This window comes from Coregonus lavaretus (assembly GCF_964263955.1).
Source record: "Coregonus lavaretus genome assembly, chromosome: 39".
Taxonomy (NCBI): domain Eukaryota; kingdom Metazoa; phylum Chordata; class Actinopteri; order Salmoniformes; family Salmonidae; genus Coregonus; species Coregonus lavaretus.
In genome coordinates, this window is record NC_140026.1 from 17,579,023 (window position 1) to 17,599,023 (window position 20,001).

Genomic DNA, 20,001 nt, shown 5'->3' on the forward strand with positions numbered 1-20,001 from the left:
AATTTGTGCATGGTATTTGTGTGATCGTTAGTCCGTAGCTAGTCCCATCATTGAGCCCTGCTAGGCCTGGACCGACTTGTGTGTGAAACTGTGTTTTTTACTCTCCATCCAACCATCACAGAATAAAATATCCATGTATAAATATATTACATTAGATATAAAAGTTACATTTCGGGCAAGTTGTAAATGTAAATATATTTGTTATCCGTATATGTAATTTATGAGTCTCTTTTTTTCTCGGCTGTTGATGGGAAACCTTGGCCTTGTGCAGCTTGTGTGAGTTGTTACCCCTACCCTCTGTCTTCTGTAGTGCGCCGGGTGCCCCCGCGGTTCTCCATCCCACCCACGGACAACGAGATCATGCCTGGAGGCAGTGTCAACATCACCTGTGTAGCGGTGGGCTCCCCCATGCCCTACGTCAAATGGATGCTGGGAGCCGAAGACCTGACGCCCGAGGACGACATGCCCATTGGGCGTAACGTTTTGGAGCTCACTGACGTCCGCCAGTCTAACAACTATACCTGCGTAGCCATGTCCACTCTTGGGGTTATTGAGGCGGTGGCGCAGATCACAGTGAAAGGTAGCGCACATTTACTTCTTCCTGTCATGTTTTGTTGGTCTCAGAAGGAGGGTTCCTAAAGCCTGAGGCGTGTTAACACCAGCCTCAGTGCATTAGATGCTAGATTGAGAATCAGTGAAAGGCTTATCTTTCAACCAGGAGAGTTAAACACCAAAGCTCTATATCCTACAAAAAAAAAGTAGACTTTGGCTGTCACCATAGGAGAACCTTTTGAAGATCCCATGTTGGTTACAGGTAGAACTGTTTGGGGTTCCATGTAGAACCCTTTCCACAGAGGGTTCTACATGGAACCCAAAAGGTTTCTACCTGAGGACAGCCAAAGAACCCTGTGTGTGTGTGTGTGTGTGTGTGTGTGTGTGTGTGTGTGTGTGTGTGTGTGTGTGTGTGTGTGTGTGTGTGTGTGTGTGCGTGTGCGTGTGTGGGTATTGTTTGGTCTTCTCAGTAGGCAGGGTACTTATCGGAGTGTAATCATATCTCCTCTGCTGCATACCAGAGAGAGAGAGATTCCAGATTGTACATTCGAGATGGCATATAACGAGAATCCATCGCTCTCATATCTTTCAATTCATGCCACTGGTGTAGGTATTAAAGCAATAAATTAACCCACTATATTATTTAAGAGAAACACATTGGAATTATCTGTCTAACAGCAGGACTTTTGGCCCTTTATCGGTTTTACAATAGTTAAAATATGGTTATAATGCACTGACGTGGCATACTAAGTAAGGCAAGGTTATAACAAATTTTTAAAATCATATTTATGTTATTTGTTTGTTATTCCAGCATTGCCCAAGCCTCCCGGCATTCCCGTGGTGACGGAGCGCACGGCCACCAGCATCACGCTGACGTGGGACTCAGGCAACCCTGAGCCTGTCTCCTACTACATCATCCAGCACAAGTCCAAGATCTCAGAGGACACATACAAGGAGATTGACGGCGTGGCCACCACGCGATACAGCGTGGGCGGCCTCAGTCCCTACTCAGACTACGAGTTCCGGGTGGTGGCGGTGAACAACATCGGGCGCGGGCCGCCCAGCGATGGCATCGAGGCCAAGACGGCCGAGCAGGCACCTAGCACGGCGCCCAGACAGGTCAGGGGTCGTATGCTCAGCGCCACCACAGCCATCATCCACTGGGACGAACCAGAGGAGGCCAACGGGCAGATTATGGGCTACCGTGTGTACTACACCATGGACTCTGCCCAGCAAGTCAACACGTGGGAGAAGCAGATAGTGCGTGGCTCAAACTTCCTCACCATTCAGGGCCTCATCCCTAACAAGACCTATTACATTAAGGTCCTGGCCTACACGTCGGTGGGCGATGGACCTCTGTCTGCAGATCTCCAGATCATTGCCAAGACGGGGGGTAAGATCTGTGTGTAGCCTGCTTTTGTGTGTTTCTGTTTGGGCCAATGCCTTTAAATGGACAATTATGTTAACTGTATGTGAGTTAGTCTATAAATCATTGTAAGAGCTGAAGCTCTGCAATGTTTGAGTTGTGAGTAAACAAGCACATCATCTAAGTCTGCAATGGAGAGTATCAACAAGCTAATTCGACAGCTAAGTGTCTTTCTGGGAAAGCACATCACTCACTCTGTCCTATAAGTCAGATAAAAGTCTCCTCATCTTTGACCACAGCTGTAAACACTTGAAATCTCTTTTGGCTCTTGAGTGCCAAGCAATTAACTTTTTCATTTGGCATTCTGAATGACAAAAATCACAGTTTAATGAACAAGACTTGAGGCCTTGTTTACTTCATTCAAATATATACAGTTGAAGTCGGAAGTTTACATACACTTAAGTTGGAGTCATTAAAACTAGTTTTTCAACCACTCCACAAATTTCTTGTTAACAAACTATAGTTCTGGCAAGTCGGTTAGGACATCTACTTTGTGCATGACACAAGTAGTTTTTCCAACAACTGTTTACAGACAGATTATTTCACTTATAATTCACTGTATCACAATTCCAGTGGGTCAGAGGTTTACATACACTAAGTGTACTGTGCCTTTAAACAGCTTGGAAAATTCCAGAAAATGATGTCATGGCTTTAGAAGCTTCTGATAGGCTAATTGACATCATTTGAGTCAATTGGAGGTGTACCTGTGGATGTATTTCAAGCCCTACCTTCAAACTCAGTGCCTCTTTGCTTGACATCATGGGAAAATCAAAAGAAATCAGCCAAGACCTCTGTCTGGTTCATCCTTGGGAGCAATTTCCAAATGCCTGAAGTTACCACGTTCATCTGTACAAACAATAGTACGCAAATATAAACACCATGGGACCACGCAGCCGTCATACTGCTCAGGAAGGAGTCTCCTAGAGATGAACGTACTTTGGTGCGAAAAGTGCAAATCAATCCCAGAACAACAGCAAAGGACCTTGTGAAGATGCTGGAGGAAACAGGTACAAAAGTATCTATATCCACAGTAAAACGAGTCCTATATTGACATAACCTGAAAGGCCGCTCAGCAAGGAAGAAGACACTGCTCCAAAACCGCCATAAAAAGCCAGACTATGGTTTGCAACTGCACATGGGGACAAAGATCATACTTTTTGGAGAAATGTCCTCTGGTCTGATTTAAAAATATAACTGTTTGGCCATAATGACCATCGTTATGTTTGGAGGAAGAAGGGGACGCTTGCAAGCCGAAGAACACCATCCCAACCGTGAAGCATGGGGGTGGCAGCATCATGTTGTGGGGGTGCTTTGCTGCAGGAGGGACTGATGCACTTCACAAAATAGATGGCATCATGAGGAAGGAAAATGATGTGGATATATTGAAGCAACATCTCAAGACATCAGTCAGGAAGTTAAAGCTTGGTCGCAAATGGGTCTTCCAAATGGACAATGACCCCAAGCATACTTCCAAAGTTGTGGCAAAATGGCTTAAGGACAACAAAGTCAAGGTATTGGAGTGGCCATCACATTTTTACATTTTTAGTCATTTAGCAGATGCTCTTATCCAGAGCGACTTACTATTAGTGAGTGCATATATTTTTCATACTGGCCCCCCGTGGGAAACGAACCCACCACCCTTGCGTTGCAAGCGCCATGTTCTACCAACTGAGCTACAGGAGGGCCATCACAAAGCCCTGACCTCAATACTATAGAAAATTTGTGTGCAGAACTGAAAAAGCGTGTGCGAGCAAGGAGGCTACTATTATTCTGACATTTCACATTCTTAAAATAAAGTGGTGATCCTAACTGACCTAAGACAGGGAATTTTTACTAGGATTAAATGTCAGAAATTGTGAAAAACTGAGTTTAAATGTATTTGGCTAAGGTGTATGTAAACTGTATACTTTTCCTCAAATAACAGGTAGTAGCAATAACAGGTAATAGTAATAATGTATTAATAACAGGTTACTACTAATGTTATTAGTAGTAAAAGTAGCCACAGTAGTACCAGCAGCAGCGCTCATCAAATATGTTTAGGACGTGAAAATTAGTATCATTGGTTTAGTGGACGAAATGTGTATTTGTATTGCTTTCCAAGTCCCCTCTCAACCGACCGACTTCAAAGGGGAAGCCAAATCCGAAACAAGTATACTACTATCGTGGATAGCCCCTGCACAGACCGGACAAGACAATCAAATCATGGGATATGAACTGCTGTACAAGAAGGGGGATGACAAGGAGGAGGTAACTGGTTTCTCATATTCAAAATACGGCTAGCTATACTGGCCCAAATGTATCTTAGGCCCAATGGTACACCTTTTTCTTAATGTTCTGAACTGATGACATACCATTATCTCAACAGAAACGAATCAGCTTTGAGCCTACCACCACATACCTGCTGAAGGACTTGAAACCCTTCACTACTTATACTTTCCAGCTAGCCGCGCGCAGTAAGCATGGTATCGGAGCCTACACCAACGAGATCTCTGCAGAAACCCCTCAAACACGTAGGTCCTCTTCCATATCTAAGCTCTGGCCAGACAGTTTACCACTGGATGTGGAAACACCTTGGAGAGAAAAACAAATCAAATTCTTCCATTTTCAAACACATCTACCTTTGCCAATTTGGAATTACATATGCTAATTCCACAACATTTGGCCAAAAACAAAATATAATTGAAAGAGGTGGATGACTCTTAATAAAAAATGAATGTCATGGAAAGATAACGGGGTGTTTGAAAGTCTACCTGACCATGCACCTATTGACTTTCAAATGGCTGCATGGACAGTGTTCACCAGGGCTCTCCTCTGAAGTCAACCGACAAGGTCACACTATATACAGAAGCTACTCCTCTTCAACACCTTTGATGTGCAAAACATCCCAACCAAGGCCAATAATAGAGCCGTGAATTATTCATTTCAATTTCAATTTTCTCTTTGTCCAACTGTCTGACAGTTTTGATTAGGGGAAGGGCATGCTATCCCACTATTAGAAGCCTTGTCTCTTGACTTTGCGTGTCAGCCACGTCAGAATATTTGCATATTGAGACTGAGCTTTCTATGGAAATAAAATTCTGCACCTTTTATCTGGCGGTCAGTGGAGTTTCCCTTTCTCAGTATAATTAATCATTGGTGATGCCAACCACTTAACAAAAGAATAAAATAAAACATTGTATAGACTACAAATTCCGTAGAAAGCTCAAAAGCAAGTAGTATCACTGACGATAGAGAATTACCTTATTACCACACAATAAGCCCTCAGGTTTATTGAAATTGCTAAAGTATTGACCAATTTGTCAAAGCACCAAATTGAAAGCTAAGGACAAACACATAGTGTATTTATTAGAAAAACATACATATATTTAAAATAAACCAGAGGTCTGTGTAAGACAAAAAAGCAGAGAACAGGTAGGTGCTAAGTTCAAAAAGTCCAAACTCGATGGGAGGTACCAAGAAAAGATGTCTGCATTGAGACTTTCAAAAGTCATTAATATCTCCTTGGGAAGTTCTCTGCTGTACAGTCAGGCTTTTACCACAAACCAACAGGCTTCGGAAAGGTTGGTGACCAATACAACTTTTTACACTTTGCTAGAGTTGAAGCATCAACCTTTATGTTTTTGGATTCGTGGTAACTGCTTGCCAAATGGATGATATTTGTTTGATTTTATTAGGATTTTATGTGATCAAGTGAACTTTTACTGAGCAGTCATTTGATACGTTTATATTAAATGTGGGTTTTAGTCATGGTTATAAGTCCAAGATATGAAGCCCTAGTGTGATAACAGCTTTTAGGAAAGAATATGTAAGGTATTATTTACAAAGGTAGGTTACCTATTGTGAAGGTGTCCTATTATCTCATGACAACCCCATCCATACATCCTCAGTGTGTGTGATTTTATTTATTGAGTTGACCTTGTTTGAAAAAGTGTTAGTCTTTTGTCTTTGCCTTTTGCCTTTTGTCTCATGTTAATTTGTGAAACCTCATTTCTTTGCAAACATTTGTTCAGTCCTTGTGCTTCGTCCTCATTTTGTGTCATATTTATTTTCCCTTTTCCTTTTCTGTATTGTTTGTTCGTTTCCACCACCATCATCCCAACCCCCAAAAAACTTCAACCTACCTGTGAAACCCCTCCTCGACACAAACAAAATAAACAATACCCCAACTGAAATGGTTGATCCAATCAAACAAAACCCTGCTCCTCCTCAAATCCACTCCTCCAATCAGAGCCCTCAGCCCCACCTCAGGATGTGAAGTGCTCTAGCCCCAGCTCCACCAATATCCTGGTAAGTTGGCGGCCGCCCCCTACGGAGTTACAGAATGGAATCATAACCAAGTATGCCATCCAATATGCTGCCACTGAAGGGGAGGACACCACCATCCAACAAATATCCGACATCCCTCCCGAAAGCTCCCAGTACCTCTTGGAAAACATGGAAAAATGGACAGAATACCGTGTGACAGTGACTGCTCACACAGATGTCGGTGAAGGACCTGAAAGTTTACCTCAACTGATTCGCACTGAGGAGGATGGTATGTTTTTCTGAAACCGCTGCCCCTGTTGCAAATCCAGTCCGCCCTCTAACCTCTAACCCCCTTCAGATACTGCCTAACAGCATCTATAGTCACTCTGACCTAGCGTCCCTCTCTGCTTCTTCCTCCTGCTTCTAACAAAGCTGATTCCTAACTCTCATGCAACTTTTTTGTTACTAAACAGACTGAGACTAACTTTTTTGTAAAGCTCAATTAACTTTTTATCAGTATTTTTCTACCTTTATTCCCTACTACTCAATTTCAACATATGGTATGGCATTTTCTCCTGCACGGCCTTTGACTTCCAGTCCCAAACTGTCATTAAAAAAAAACTTTTTTATGAGAAAAAACGTTTTGATTTTAACTTTTTTTTATAAACTTGACTGAATGGCAAGATATGGACAGTGGAAAGGACACCATTTGGAAGGTGTATTTTTAATGGCCTAAAATGACAATATTTTTTTCTATTTCAATTTCATTTTTTCTTCACGCTTCATAGCCAAAATTCTTGCAGGGTGCTTCAAGCTTTTGAAGCATTCCCTTTGGCTCTTTTCTATTTTGACAAACACATTTTTATTCCATGTTTTTAATCCACTACTTCCATTTTTTTATGTTTCCAGATTAGGTCAGTTGTCAGACCTGTTTTTGGGGTTGTTTTTCTTTTCCCTTGCCATTGTTGAAATATTGATGTCATACAGTGCTTGTTGCAGTATGCTCGCTCCCCTTTTCTAGATTTTTTCACCTCAGCATTTTGCTCTTTGGAGTTGGCCAGGAATTAAAAGGGGGAGAAGGGGTCCTCTATAATCTTGACCTTCTTTCTTTTATCCCATGGTGTTCCTCCAGTTCCCAGCGGCCCGCCTCGTAAAGTCGAGGTGGAGGCTGTCAACTCCACATCAATTAAAGTGATCTGGCGCTCGCCGATGCCCACCAAGCAGCACGGGCAGATCCGAGGGTACCAGGTGCACTATGTCAGGATGGTTAATGGGGAACCCATGGGACAGCCAGGCATCAAGGACATCTTGATCGAGGATGTGCAGGTAAGCACCCTCCTCCTCCGCCTTCCTCCCCAAACTCGCACGTCCTCTCACCTTGAGACGTTATTTGACACAAGGACAACAAAGCATAAGCGTCACACCTGTAAAACTACATAAAGGATATGCTACTAAGCAGTATAACGTTTTTATGATATGGTTAAAACCTTATGACACAAATTATACTGAACAAAAATATAAACGCAACATGCAACAATTTCAACAATTTTACTGTGTTACAGTTCATATAAGGAAATCAGTCAATTGAAATAAATAAATTAGGCCCTAATCTATGGATTTCACATGACTGTCCAGGAGCACAGCCATGGGTGGGCCTGGGAGGGCATAGGCCCACCCACTTGGGAGCCAGGCCCACCCACTGGGGAGCCAGGCCAATCAGAGTTTTTCCCCACAAAAGGGCTTTCTTTCAGACAGAAATACTCCTCAGTTTCATCAGCTTTCCGGGTGGCTGGTCTCAGATGATCCCGCAGGTGAAGAAGCCGGATGTGGATGTCCTGGGCTGGCGTGGTTACACATGGTCTGCAGTTGTGAGGCCGGTTGGACGTGCTGCCACATTCTCTAAAATGACGTTGGAGGCGGTTTATGGTAGAGAAATGAACATTCAATTCTCTGGCAACAGCTCTGTGGACAATCCTGCAGTCAGCATGCCAATTGTACGCATTGTGGCATTGTGTTGTTTGACAAAACTGCACATTTTAGAGTGGCCTTTTATTGTCCCCAGCACAAGGTGCACCTGTGTCATGCTGTTTAATCAGCTTCTTGATATGCCACACCTGTCAGCTGGATGGATTATCTTGGCAAATGAGAAATGCTCACTAACAGGGATGTAAACAAATTTGTGCACAACATTTGAGAGAAATAAGCTTTTTGTGCGTATGAAACATTTCTGGGATCTTTTATTTCAGCTCATGAAACATGGGACCAACACTTTTAATGTTGTGTTTATATTTTTGTTCAGTATAGTTGTTCTCAGGGCCTTTGAAACTGACAGTCACCCATTGAGTACATCTATGATAAGATACACATTGTCTACACATGTCTAGGAATAGACCTACACAGTATGTGACTCCTCCTCTGTTACTGTCAATATCTGGTTGAGACAATCACAGGAACTTTGGGGCCTTCATTTAGAGCCAATGGATCACACGACTGTAAATTCAATGGAACTGACATAATCAAGAACTTATTGGTGGTCAGTGAATGACATCTCTTAAGGGTAAAATCATCAGTCAGTATAGTATACAGAATGTGTCTTGTCTGTGGCATCTTCTCTACAACTCTCTCTAGTCTCTACTCTCTTACGAGTGACCGGTGACTCTGTACTTAGCCTTTGTTTTGTTCTCTCTCTTCTTTTCCACTCTCTCAAATCTTAATCAGTGGGAATATGATGATTCAACTGAACATGTGAGTAGATACAGAGACCTGATACAGTGTTAATCCCGTTCCCCCTTCGTTGCCTTGCATGCTCTGTGTCTCCTCTGTTCATGATCTTTGCTTGGTTTTGACTGTATTGAACCTCACATCACCTCCTGGCAGTTCTGAATCCCGCTAAGACAAAACGAGAAAACATACACTACTTGTTTTGTACTTGTAAATTGAAATGGAATGGCATGACTAACAGAAATCCATATCCAACATTACGAGGCAATGCATAGTTGCTTAGCGGTGTTGATTATAATAAACAAGCTTTTTGATTGGGGAACCTAGTTTATTGCAGAGCCGAGCACAACACAACAACAAGATAATACGTTACCATTGGTACTGCACTACTTACACCCTCTCCTTTTCAATGCATGGGGTGTAAGTAAGCATTTTCTCCTTTTCAATGCATGGGGTGTAAGTCAGCATTTCGTTGGACAGTGTATACCATGTGTATCCTGTACATACGACTAATACAACTTTAAGCCTATCCACCAGTCCAGATCGTATGCATGGAGCGAAGGATGGTGTGGCAACTGTGCTATGGTTTTGAATACTATATAATAACAGGACAGATTTGTACCAACCATGTTCATTGCCAGTTATTTACTAATTAGTGAGCTAATATCTGTGAGAAAATGTATGTCCTCTGAATCAATGAATTACAGCATAAATGCATGTGCAAAAATGTACATTAGTTTGGTCCTTTGTGTTATGAATGATCGTAGTATTACACAACACCCCTAAACACTCCCCCCTAATGCCCAAATTGCAGAAACATCCCTAGCAAGAGTAAAACAAATAAAAATCCCTATTCTTCTACAGGAAATGGTCATCACAGAGCTGCAGGCTGAGAGCACGTACTCGGTTGCCGTGGCAGCCTACACGACAAAGGGAGACGGCGCTCGCAGCAAGCCCAAGCTGATCACCACCACTGGCGCAGGTAAGGGAACTGTCACCGCTGTTAATGTACCCTGTGATCATCAAAAAATGCATTTGTGCTGTAGAAAGCTGTGAAATTGCACCCAGTGAAAGGAAGCCCAAAAAAATAATGCTAAGCAAACCTTTCCCCCCACGGCTATTAAAGTGTGAATGCGGCTAATTGCCACCTCAATTATAACAACAATTGTAATTCCGCTCACCCGCCACTTTGACATTGGAATGCTCACAGGGGTTAAGGAACTAATGAAAAAATGAGGTGGGGAAATCGGGAAAGAAAAAGACCTCCGAATTGAAGGCAGCCCGATGGTCTGTTCAGCTCTCATTGGTTTCTTTTGAGAGAGCAGCATGACAGAATCCAAATGGCATTTCAGAAATACTTTGCTGTGTGTGTGAGACATAATTGCGCTGTCGTCTAATCCGTCTGAAAAGCCTTTCATGCCGCACCTGCCTGGCGTACAGATACAGATGGCTAGTGTGTGTGTGTTGGGGAGGGGATGGGAGCCTTTACTCAGTAAAGGCTTAAAAGGGATGCCATATTGGTAGGTATCAAAGCAAACAGCATTAGCATTTATGCAAACAGGGTGTTAGCAATATACTGCTCTCTTGGTGGGGTAACACTTTACTCATAACAACATCAGCCAATGGCAACCCTTAACACTGTTATGAGTTGGAAAGGAGATCAGATTCTGCTATGTCATGCATATTATGGCTTGGGTTGTTTTTGGGTTGTCATCATCCTCTCATAAATGTCGTAATGTCTGTCGTTGGATATTGCTTTTAAAATGGTATGGAAGTTTGAATGGGTTCTTTGCATGGTATTTGTACTGAATTTGTTATTTTGTCACCGCTCTTCTCTTAGTACCCGAAAAACCACGACTCATGGTCAGCCCTACCAACATGGGCACTGCCCTACTCCAGTGGCACCCTCCGACGTTAACCCACGGCCCCCTGCAGGGCTACCGCCTTCGCTTTGGCCGCAAAGACGTCGACCCCCTGACCATCATCGAGTTCCCAGAGCGCGAGAACCACTACACCACCAAAGAGATCCACAAGGGGGCATCATACACCTTCCGCTTGTCCGCCCGCAACAAGGTGGGATTCGGCGAGGAGACGGTCAAAGAGATCAACACTCCTGAAGATGTGCCTAGCGGCTTCCCACAAAGCATTGCAGCAGAGGGTGGCACCACCACCACCATTCAGGTGAGCTGGAATCCCCTGTTACTGGCGGAGCGCAACGGCGTTATCGTGAAGTACGCCCTGCAGTACAAGGACATCAACAGCCCTCGGAGTCCCTCTGAACTCTTCATCACTGCCCCGGAGTCCACCGTCACCCTGGACGGCCTCAAGGCGGACACCACTTACGATATCAAAATGTGTGCCTTCACCAGCAAGGGCTCCGGCCCCTATAGCCCCAGTGTCCAGTTCAGGACACAGCCCTTGGATCAAGGTAGGACCCCACCCCAATTCACCTCCCGCCCCCCAATCCAACTTCACTCCACAACCACCACCAACAGCAACCACCTCGTCAAGCCTTAGTGGCAGAAGAACAAACAAAATGGGATTACTGATCTCATGATTGGTCAAAAAATCTGCTGTATGTATACATAGCCCTCACACCCCATAAGAAAGAAAGATATCGTAAACAGGTGGAGTAAGTATATGTGTCCCATGTGTTGTCAGCCAAGCTAAAGGTGAGTCTGTAGATTATAAAGAGCTGCTGTTAATAAAAAGGTAAGATAAAGTAAGCAAAGGTAAAATGGGAGCACTGTAGCCCTGCTAAGACCGCTCTAGTACTGGTTTCAGACTGGTTGTAAAGAGAAACATGTTCAGGTAAGAGATTTATTGCTTTGGAATCCTTTAAGGAGGGTTATGTTTGTTTTGTGTCTAAATCATCTGCTCCCTTTTTCTTTTAGCAGTGTTTGCAAAAAACTTTCATGTGAAAGCTGCCATGAAGACATCCGTGCTCCTCACCTGGGAGATCCCAGACAACTATAACGCAGCTCAGCCCTTCACAGTAAGAGCTTTTTGATTATCTTCCGTATTTTAATAAACAATGTTTGAGGACAGCAATCCAGAAAATATGAAGTGACATCAGCCAAAAATATAGTTGTCACATGAATATCTGAACAAGCTACCATATTGAGCAGAGGTCCGGACATTTCCCTGACTAAACAGACCTCAAATGTTGGATTAGTGCATCTCCTCAACATTCACACACCCTTTCCTACCATTGCAAATCCAGATCCTCTATGACAATGGCCAGAGCGTAGAGGTGGACGGCAAGCTCACTCAGAAGCTTATCACGGGTCTGCAGGCCGGGACGCAGTACTCCTTCCTACTGACCAACCGGGGCAACAGCGCAGGCGGTCTCCAACACCGCGTCTCCACCATGACCGCCCCGGACATCCTGCGCACCAAGCCCTACCTGACCGGCAAGACCAACTTGGATGGCATGGTCTCTGTGGAGCTGCCCTCAGTCCAGACTTCAGAGAAAGTCAGGTGAGTGGCGGGGATTAAAACTAATGCTAATGCTAATGCTAATGGATAATTGCAGACTTGTACTTATAGAGCTGGCTATTTAGTCTAATTTGATTGCACTTAATTAATTTGCCTCTGTGGCTGCCCTAATCCATTTATTTACCTTGAGCTCGTCTTTGGGTTCAATTAAATCAGCAGGATACCATTAAAGCTTCTTTCTACTTATTGCATAATGTCACTCATATTGCTGTTATTTTACATCTGCATAGTTGCACTCAAGAAGTGAAAGGGACAAGATTTTACACTCTGACAGATTTCTTAGCACATTTTTTTTGTTTATACTGTTTGAAAGGTCAGAACATCAGCACTGAAGAGTTCATCACTTTCTTTAGTGTACCCTGTATATTACATTAATTGCATTGTATCAAGCCTGTTCCTATTGATCTATGTTCCTCAACACAGAGAAGATGACACCATGAATTCTCCCATCCAATTTAGCCCACTCCTCAGTATTAAGCCTTGTAATGTATCTTACATTCTTTCCAACTAAGCTCTGGGTTGTCAAAAGGCCAACGCGCAGATCCGATTGTAGACTGGCACTTCAAACCAATCTGGGGTTTTGATCTTGCTGGACGCACTCGGGCCCACTCTCCCCCGTGCCAGTGCTTAAGCTAATTAGCTTCCCATCAGCCCGCCACACTGCCTTCCTGGCTAACGCTAGCTAGCACCGTGCCCAGCCTGGAGAAGCCCCGGAAAAACTCTGGTAGAGGCCTTTATCTCCCTTGTCGCCCCAATGGTGGGATGAAAATCCCTCTAGTTCCAGCTCCTCTTCTCACTCTCACGGAGGGGTACTAATTAGCCCATGGGGCTAACAGTGCGCCGACTTCTCTGATCATGCATCAATTAAAAGACAAACATGGAAGAAAACCGACTCTTAATGGAATGATAACGGGCTAGCGTAACTAGCTAATGGCGCAATCATGTGTCATCTTTGTCTCTTGTCCTCCACGCCTCCAACCCTGTTACACCTGCAGGATTAGCGCAAGGCTCCTCAACATCAACATTTGTTATGGTCCCCAGGGACACTAAACATTTTTGTGTCTGAAGCTCAAAGCTTTGATCTTGGTATGTTTTGTCTTGGCGCAGCATGTGACCTTCCATGTAACAATGGTGTATTGTAAACATGTTATGGAGTGAACAGACAATGAACTTTGACCTTGAAGAGCTTGAAATACGTTGTCAATGTGTTGTTTTCTTTCTTTTCCAGGGGATACTACATAGTGGTGGTGCCTCTGAAGAAACAGCGCACAGGAAAGTTCCTCAAACCCTGGGACAGTCCAGATGAGATGAACCTAGAAGAGGTAGGTACCACAAAAAGTACTTATTAAACAGTAACATTCAATTCCTATTGTGGGATCTCGATATTTACTGAATTGCAATGGAATCGACTTCAACCCAAGTCTTACTAAAAAGAGAGGTGGTGGGAAGAATTCTACTCTAACTCTGCAGATATGAGAGGATGGGGGTGGGGAAACCTGGGGACGGGGCTCGTTGATTGACGCAAATAGCTGTAGAGAGAATTCTTCATATGGAAATTAGGTAGAACATGGAGTAGTCATCAAGTGCACTGCAACTCATCCCGCCCTTCCCACCCCCTCTCTCCCTCTCAACAGTAATTACCTGGAGAGCTACATCAGGCCTCTTTGTCTATCCTTATTCAAGGGAAAGGTAGCATGCTGGTTATGCACGAAGTACTTGACAACTTTTATATTTAGCCAGTCTAGGTATTTCTGAGGCTTTCGTGCTCTCTGTATCCTCAGGTGCATTTGTACATTAGGGAGAAAGCTGACATAATGATTTAGCCTTCAAACCATGAAGTGTGTGTATTCTTTGTGATGCATCATTTGCATATAAACTATGTTAATAGTTTTTGGGGGGGGTTGTATCATTTGATTTACACAACATGCCTACCACTTTGAAGATGTAAATATTTTTTGGGGTGAAACAAACAAGAAATAAGATTTTAAAAACTTGAGCGTGCATAACTATTCACCCCCCCAAAGTCAATACTTTGTAGAGCCACCATTTGCAGCAATTACAGCTGTAAGTCTCTATAAGCTTGGCACATCTAGCCACTGGGATTTTTTCCCATTCATCAAGGCAAAACTGCTCCAGCTCCTTCAAGTTGGATGGGTTCTGCTGGTGTACAGCAGCCTTTAAGTCATACCACAGATTCTCAATTGGATTGAGGTCTGGGCTTTGACTAGGCCATTCCAAGACATTTCAATGTTTCCCCTTAAACAACTCGAGTGTTGCTTTAGCAGTATGCTTAGGGTCATTGTCCTGCTGGAAGGTGAACCTCCGTCCCAGTCAAATCAAATCCAATGTTATTTGTCACATACACATGTTTAGCAGATGTTATAGCGGGTGTAGCGAAATGGTTGTGCTTCTAGCTCTGACAGTGCAGTAATATCTAACAAGTAATATCTAACAATTTCACAACATATACCCAATACACACAAAACTAGTAAGGAATGGAATTTAAGAATATATACATATATGGACAAGCAATGACAGAGCGGCATGGACTAAGATACAGTAGAATATTATAGAATAGAATACAGTATAAACATATGAGATGAGTAGTGCAAGATATGTAAACATTATTAAAGTGACTGGTGTTCCATTTCTTAAAGGGGCCAGTGATTTCAATAGGCAGCAGCAGCCTCTAATGTGCTAGTGAAGGCTATTTAACAGTCTGATGGCCATGAGATAGAAGCTGTTTTTCATTCTCTCAGTCCCAGCTTTGATGCACCTGTACTGACCTCGCCTTCTGGATGATAGCAGGGTGAACAGGCAGTGGCTCGGGTGGTTGATGTCCTTGATGATCTTTTTGGCCTTCCTGTGACATCGGGTGCTGTATGTGTCTTGGAGGGTGGGTAGTTTCCCCCTGGTAATGCGTTCGGCAGACCGCACCACCCTCTGGAGAGCCCTGCGGTTGCGGGCGGTGCAGTTGCCGTACCAGGCGGTGATACAGCCCGACAGGATGCTCTCAATTGTGCATCTGTAAACGTTTGTGAGGGTTTTAGGTGCCAAGCCGAATTTCTTCAGCCTCCTGAGGTTGAAGAGGCTCTGTTGCGCCTTCTTCACCACACTGTCTGTGTGGGTGGACCATTTAAGTTTGTCGGTGATGTGTATGCTAAGGAACTAGAAGCTTTCCACCTTCTCCACTGTGGTTCCGTCGATATGGATAGGGGGGTGCACCCTCTGCTGTTTCCTGAAGTCCACGATCATCTCCTTTGTTTTGTTGACGTTGAGTGAGAGGTTATTTTCCTGGCACCACACTCCCAGAGCCCTCACCTCCTCACTGTAGGCAGTCTCGTCATTGCTGGTAATCAAGCCTACTACTGTTGTGTCGTCTGCAAACTTGATGATTGAGTTGGAGGCGTGCTTTGCCACGCAGTCATGGGTGAACAGGGAGTACAGGAGGGGGCTGAGCACACACCCTTGTGGGTCCCCAGTGTTGAGGATCAGCGAAGTGGAGATGTTGTTTCCTACCTTCACCACCTGGGGTCGGCCCGTCAGGAAGTCCAGGACCCAGTTGCACAGGGCGGGGTTCAGATCCAGAGCCTCGAGCTTAATGATGAGCTTGGAGGGTACTATGGTGTTGAATGCTGAGCTATAGTCAATGAACAGCATTCTTACATAGGTATTCCTCTTGTCCAGATGGGATAGGGCAGTGTGCAGTGTGATGGCGATTGCATCGTCTGTGGATCTATTGGGGCGGTAAGCAAATTGAAGTGGGTCTAGGGTGACAGGTAAGGTAGCAGTTATATGATCCTTGACTAGTCTCTCAAAGCACTTCATGATGACAGAGGTGAGTGCTACGGGGCGATAGTCATTTAGTTCAGTTACCTTTGCTCTCTTGGGTACAGGAACAATGGTGGTCATCTTGAAGCATGTGGGAACAGCAGACTGGGAAAGGGAGAGATTGAATATGTCCATAAACACACCAGCCAGCTGGTCTGCGCATGCTCTGAGGACGCGGCTAGGGATGCCGTCTGGGCCGGCAGCCTTGCGGGGGTTAACATGCTTAAATGTCTTAATCACGTCGGCCACGGAGAAGGAGAGGCCACAGTCCTTGGTAGTGGGCCTCGTCAGTGGCACTGTGTTATCCTCAAAGCAGGCGAAGAAGGTTTTTAGCTTGTCTGGAAGCTAGACGTCTGTGTCGGCGACGTGGCTGGTTTTCCTTTTGTAGTCCATGATTGTCTGTAGACCCTGCCACATATGTCTCGTGTCTGAGCCGTTGAATTGCGACTCCACTTTGTCTCTATACTGATGTTTTGCCAGTTTAATTGCCTTGCGGAGTGAGTAGCTACACTGTTTGTATTCTGCCATATTCCCAGTCACCTTGCCATGGTTAAATGCGGTGATTCGCGCATTCAGATTTGCGCGAATGCTGCCATCTATCCATGGTTTCCGGTTAGGGTAGGTTTTAATAGTCACAGTGTGCACAACATCACCTATACACTTCCTGATATAGTCAGTCACCGTTTCATTTATATTCGTCAAAATTATTTTCGGAAGCTACCCGGAACATATCCCAGTCCATGTGATCAAAACAATCGTGAAGCGTGGATTCCGATTGGTCAGACCAGCGTTGAATAGTCCTTAGCACGGGTATTTCCTGTTTGAGTTTCTGCCTATAGGAAGGGAGGAGCAAAATGGAGTCGTGGTCAGATTTGCCGAAAGGAGGGCGGGGGAGGGCCTTATAACCATCCCGGAAGTTCGAATAGCAATGGTCGAGGATTTTAGCAGCGCGAGTACAACAGTCGATATGTTGATAGAACTTCGGCAGCCTAGTCCTCAAATTTGCTTTGTTAAAATCCCCGGCTACAATAAATGCAGTTTCCAGTTTGCATAAAGTCCAGTGAAGTTCTTTGAGGGCCGTCGTGGTATCGGCTTGAGGGGGGATATACACGGCTGTAACTATAACTGAAGAAAATGATCTTGGTAGATAATACAGTCGGCATTTGATTGTGAGATATTCTAGGTCAGGTGACCAAAAGGACTCGAGTTCCTGTATGTTACTACAATTACACCATGAGTCGTTAATCAGGAAACACACACCTCTGCTTCCCGGAGAGATATTTATTCCTGTTGGCGCGATGAACTGAGAACCCATCTGGCTGGACCGATTTCGACAGAATATCCCAAGAGAGCCATGTTTCCGTGAAACAATGTATGTTACAGGCCTTGATGTCTCTCTGGAAAGAAATCCTTGCCCGGAGCTCGTCGTCTTGTTAACCAGAGACTGAACATTAGCGAGTAGTATACTTGGAAGCGGTGGATGGTGTGCGCGCCTCCTAAGTCGAACCAGCAGGCCGCTCCGAGTGCCTCTCCTCCGCCGGCGATGTTTTGGGTCAGCCGCTGGAATCAGTTCAGTTGCCCTGGGGAGAGCAAACAAAGGATCTGCTTCGGGAAAGTCGTATTCCTGGTCGTAATGCTGGTGAGTTACCGTCGCTCTGATATCCAATAGTTTTCCCCGCCTGTATGTAATGATACAAAACACTTTTTGAGCTAATAATGTAAAAAATAATACATAAAAAAAAATAATAATACTGCAAAGTTTCCTAAGAGCTATTCGCGATGCCGCCATCTTCATCGGCGCCAGTTTCAAATCTCTGGAAACTGAAACAGGTTTCCCTCAAGAATTTCCCTGTATTTAGCGCCATCAATCATTCCTTCAATTCTGACCAGTTTCCCAGTCCCTGCTGATGAAAAACATCCCACAGCATGATGCTGCCACCACCATGCTTCACTGTGGGGATGGTGTTCTCGGGGTGATGAGAGGTGTTGGGTTTGCGCCAGACATAGTGTTTTCCTTGATGGCCGAAAAGCTCAGTTTTAGTCTCATCTGACCAGAGTACCTTCTTCCATATGTTTGGGGAGTCTCCCACATGCATTTTGCTTATTTTTTTCTTTAACAATGGCTTTTTTCTGGCCACTCTTCCATAAAGCCCAGCTCTGTGGAGTGTACAGCTTAAAGTGGTCCTATGGACAGATACTCCAATCTCCGCTGTGGAGCTTTGCAGCTCCTTCAGGGTTATCTTTGGTCTCTTTATTGCCTCTCTGATTAATGCCCTCCTTGCCTGGTCCGTGAGTTTTGGTGGGCGGCCCTCTCTTGGCAGGTTTGTTGTGGTGCCATATTCTTTCCATTTTTTAATAATGGATTCAATGGTGCTCCGTGGGATGTTCAAAGTTTGGGATATTTTTTTATAACCCAACCCTGATACTGTAATTTGTCCCTGACCTGTTTGGAGAGCTCCTTGGTCTTCATGGTGCCGCTTGCTTGGTGGTGCCCCTTGCTTAGTGGTGTTGCAGACTCTGGGGCCTTTCAGAACTGGTGTATATATATACTGAGATCATGTTACAGATCATGTGACACTGGTGGATTGCACACAGGTGGACTTTATTTAACTAATTATGTGGCTTCTGAAGGTAATTGGTTGCACCAGATCTTATTTAGGGGCTTCATAGCAAAGGGGGTGAATAGATATGCATGCACCACTTTTCCGTTATTAATTTTTTAGAATTGTTTTAAACAAGTTATTTTTTTCATTTCACTTCACCAATTTGGACTATTTTGTGTATGTACATCACATGAAATCCAAATAAAAATCAATTTAAATTACAGGTTGTAATGCAACAAAATAGGAAAAACTCCAAGGGGGATGAATGCTTTTGCAAGGCACTGTATGTGAGTGCTACAGCGGGATAGTCATTTAGACAGGTTACCTTGGCGTTGTTGGTGGTCTGCTAGAAACATGTTGGTATTACAGACTGGGTCAGGGAGAGGTTGAAAATGTCAGTGAAGACACTTGCCAGCTGGTCAGCGCACGCTCTGAGTACGTGTCCTGCTAATCCATCTGGCCCTGCTGCCTTGTGAATGTTAACCTGTTTAAAAGTCTTACTCACATCGGCTACGGAGAGCATGAACACAACAGCTGGTGCCCTCATGCATAGTTCAGTGTTGCTAGCCTCGAAGCGCGCATAGAAGGTATTTAGCTCGTTTGGTAGGCTCGTGCCACTGGACACCTCGCGGCTGGGTTTCCCTTTGTAATTTGTGATAGTTTGCAAGCCCTGCCACATCCGACAAGCGTCAGAGCTGGTGAAGTATTGTCGCTTTGCCTGTTTGATGGTTCATCGGAGGGCGTAGCAGGATTTCTTATAAGTGTCCGGATTAGAGTCCCGCTCCTTGAAAGCAGCTCTAGCCTTTAGCTCAGTGCAGATGTTGCCTGTAATCCATGGCTTCTGGTTGGGATATGTACGTACAGTCACTGTAGGGACAACGTCGTTGATGCACTTATTAATGAAGCCGGTTACTGATGTGGTAAACTCCTCAATGCCATCGGATGAATCCCGGAACATATTCCATTCTGTGCTAGCAAAACAGTCCTGTAGCTTAACATCTGCTTCCTCGGACCACTTCCATATTGAGCGCATCACTGCTACTTCCTGTTTAAGTTTTTGCTTGTATGGTCAGATTTGCCAAACGGAGGGTGAGGGAGAGCTTTGTATTCGTCTCTGTGTGTAAA

General features: G+C 44.4%; 1 protein-coding gene across 2 annotated transcripts in view; it reads left to right on the forward strand.

The window, feature by feature from the left end:
• Positions 1-20,001, forward strand: part of LOC311113246 (receptor-type tyrosine-protein phosphatase delta-like) — a 609,241-nt gene that overhangs the window by 530,511 nt on the left and 58,729 nt on the right. For both annotated transcript variants that reach the window (XM_084156451.1, XM_084156452.1), the window contains 12 exons: positions 311-580; positions 1,364-1,945; positions 4,080-4,225; positions 4,344-4,488; positions 6,207-6,512; positions 7,356-7,549; positions 8,942-8,968; positions 9,809-9,926; positions 10,785-11,372; positions 11,839-11,939; positions 12,168-12,424; positions 13,671-13,764. In XM_084156451.1, coding sequence (XP_084012577.1) covers positions 311-580; positions 1,364-1,945; positions 4,080-4,225; positions 4,344-4,488; positions 6,207-6,512; positions 7,356-7,549; positions 8,942-8,968; positions 9,809-9,926; positions 10,785-11,372; positions 11,839-11,939; positions 12,168-12,424; positions 13,671-13,764 — 2,828 coding nt within the window. The remainder of the gene's footprint in view (positions 1-310; positions 581-1,363; positions 1,946-4,079; positions 4,226-4,343; positions 4,489-6,206; positions 6,513-7,355; positions 7,550-8,941; positions 8,969-9,808; positions 9,927-10,784; positions 11,373-11,838; positions 11,940-12,167; positions 12,425-13,670; positions 13,765-20,001) is intronic.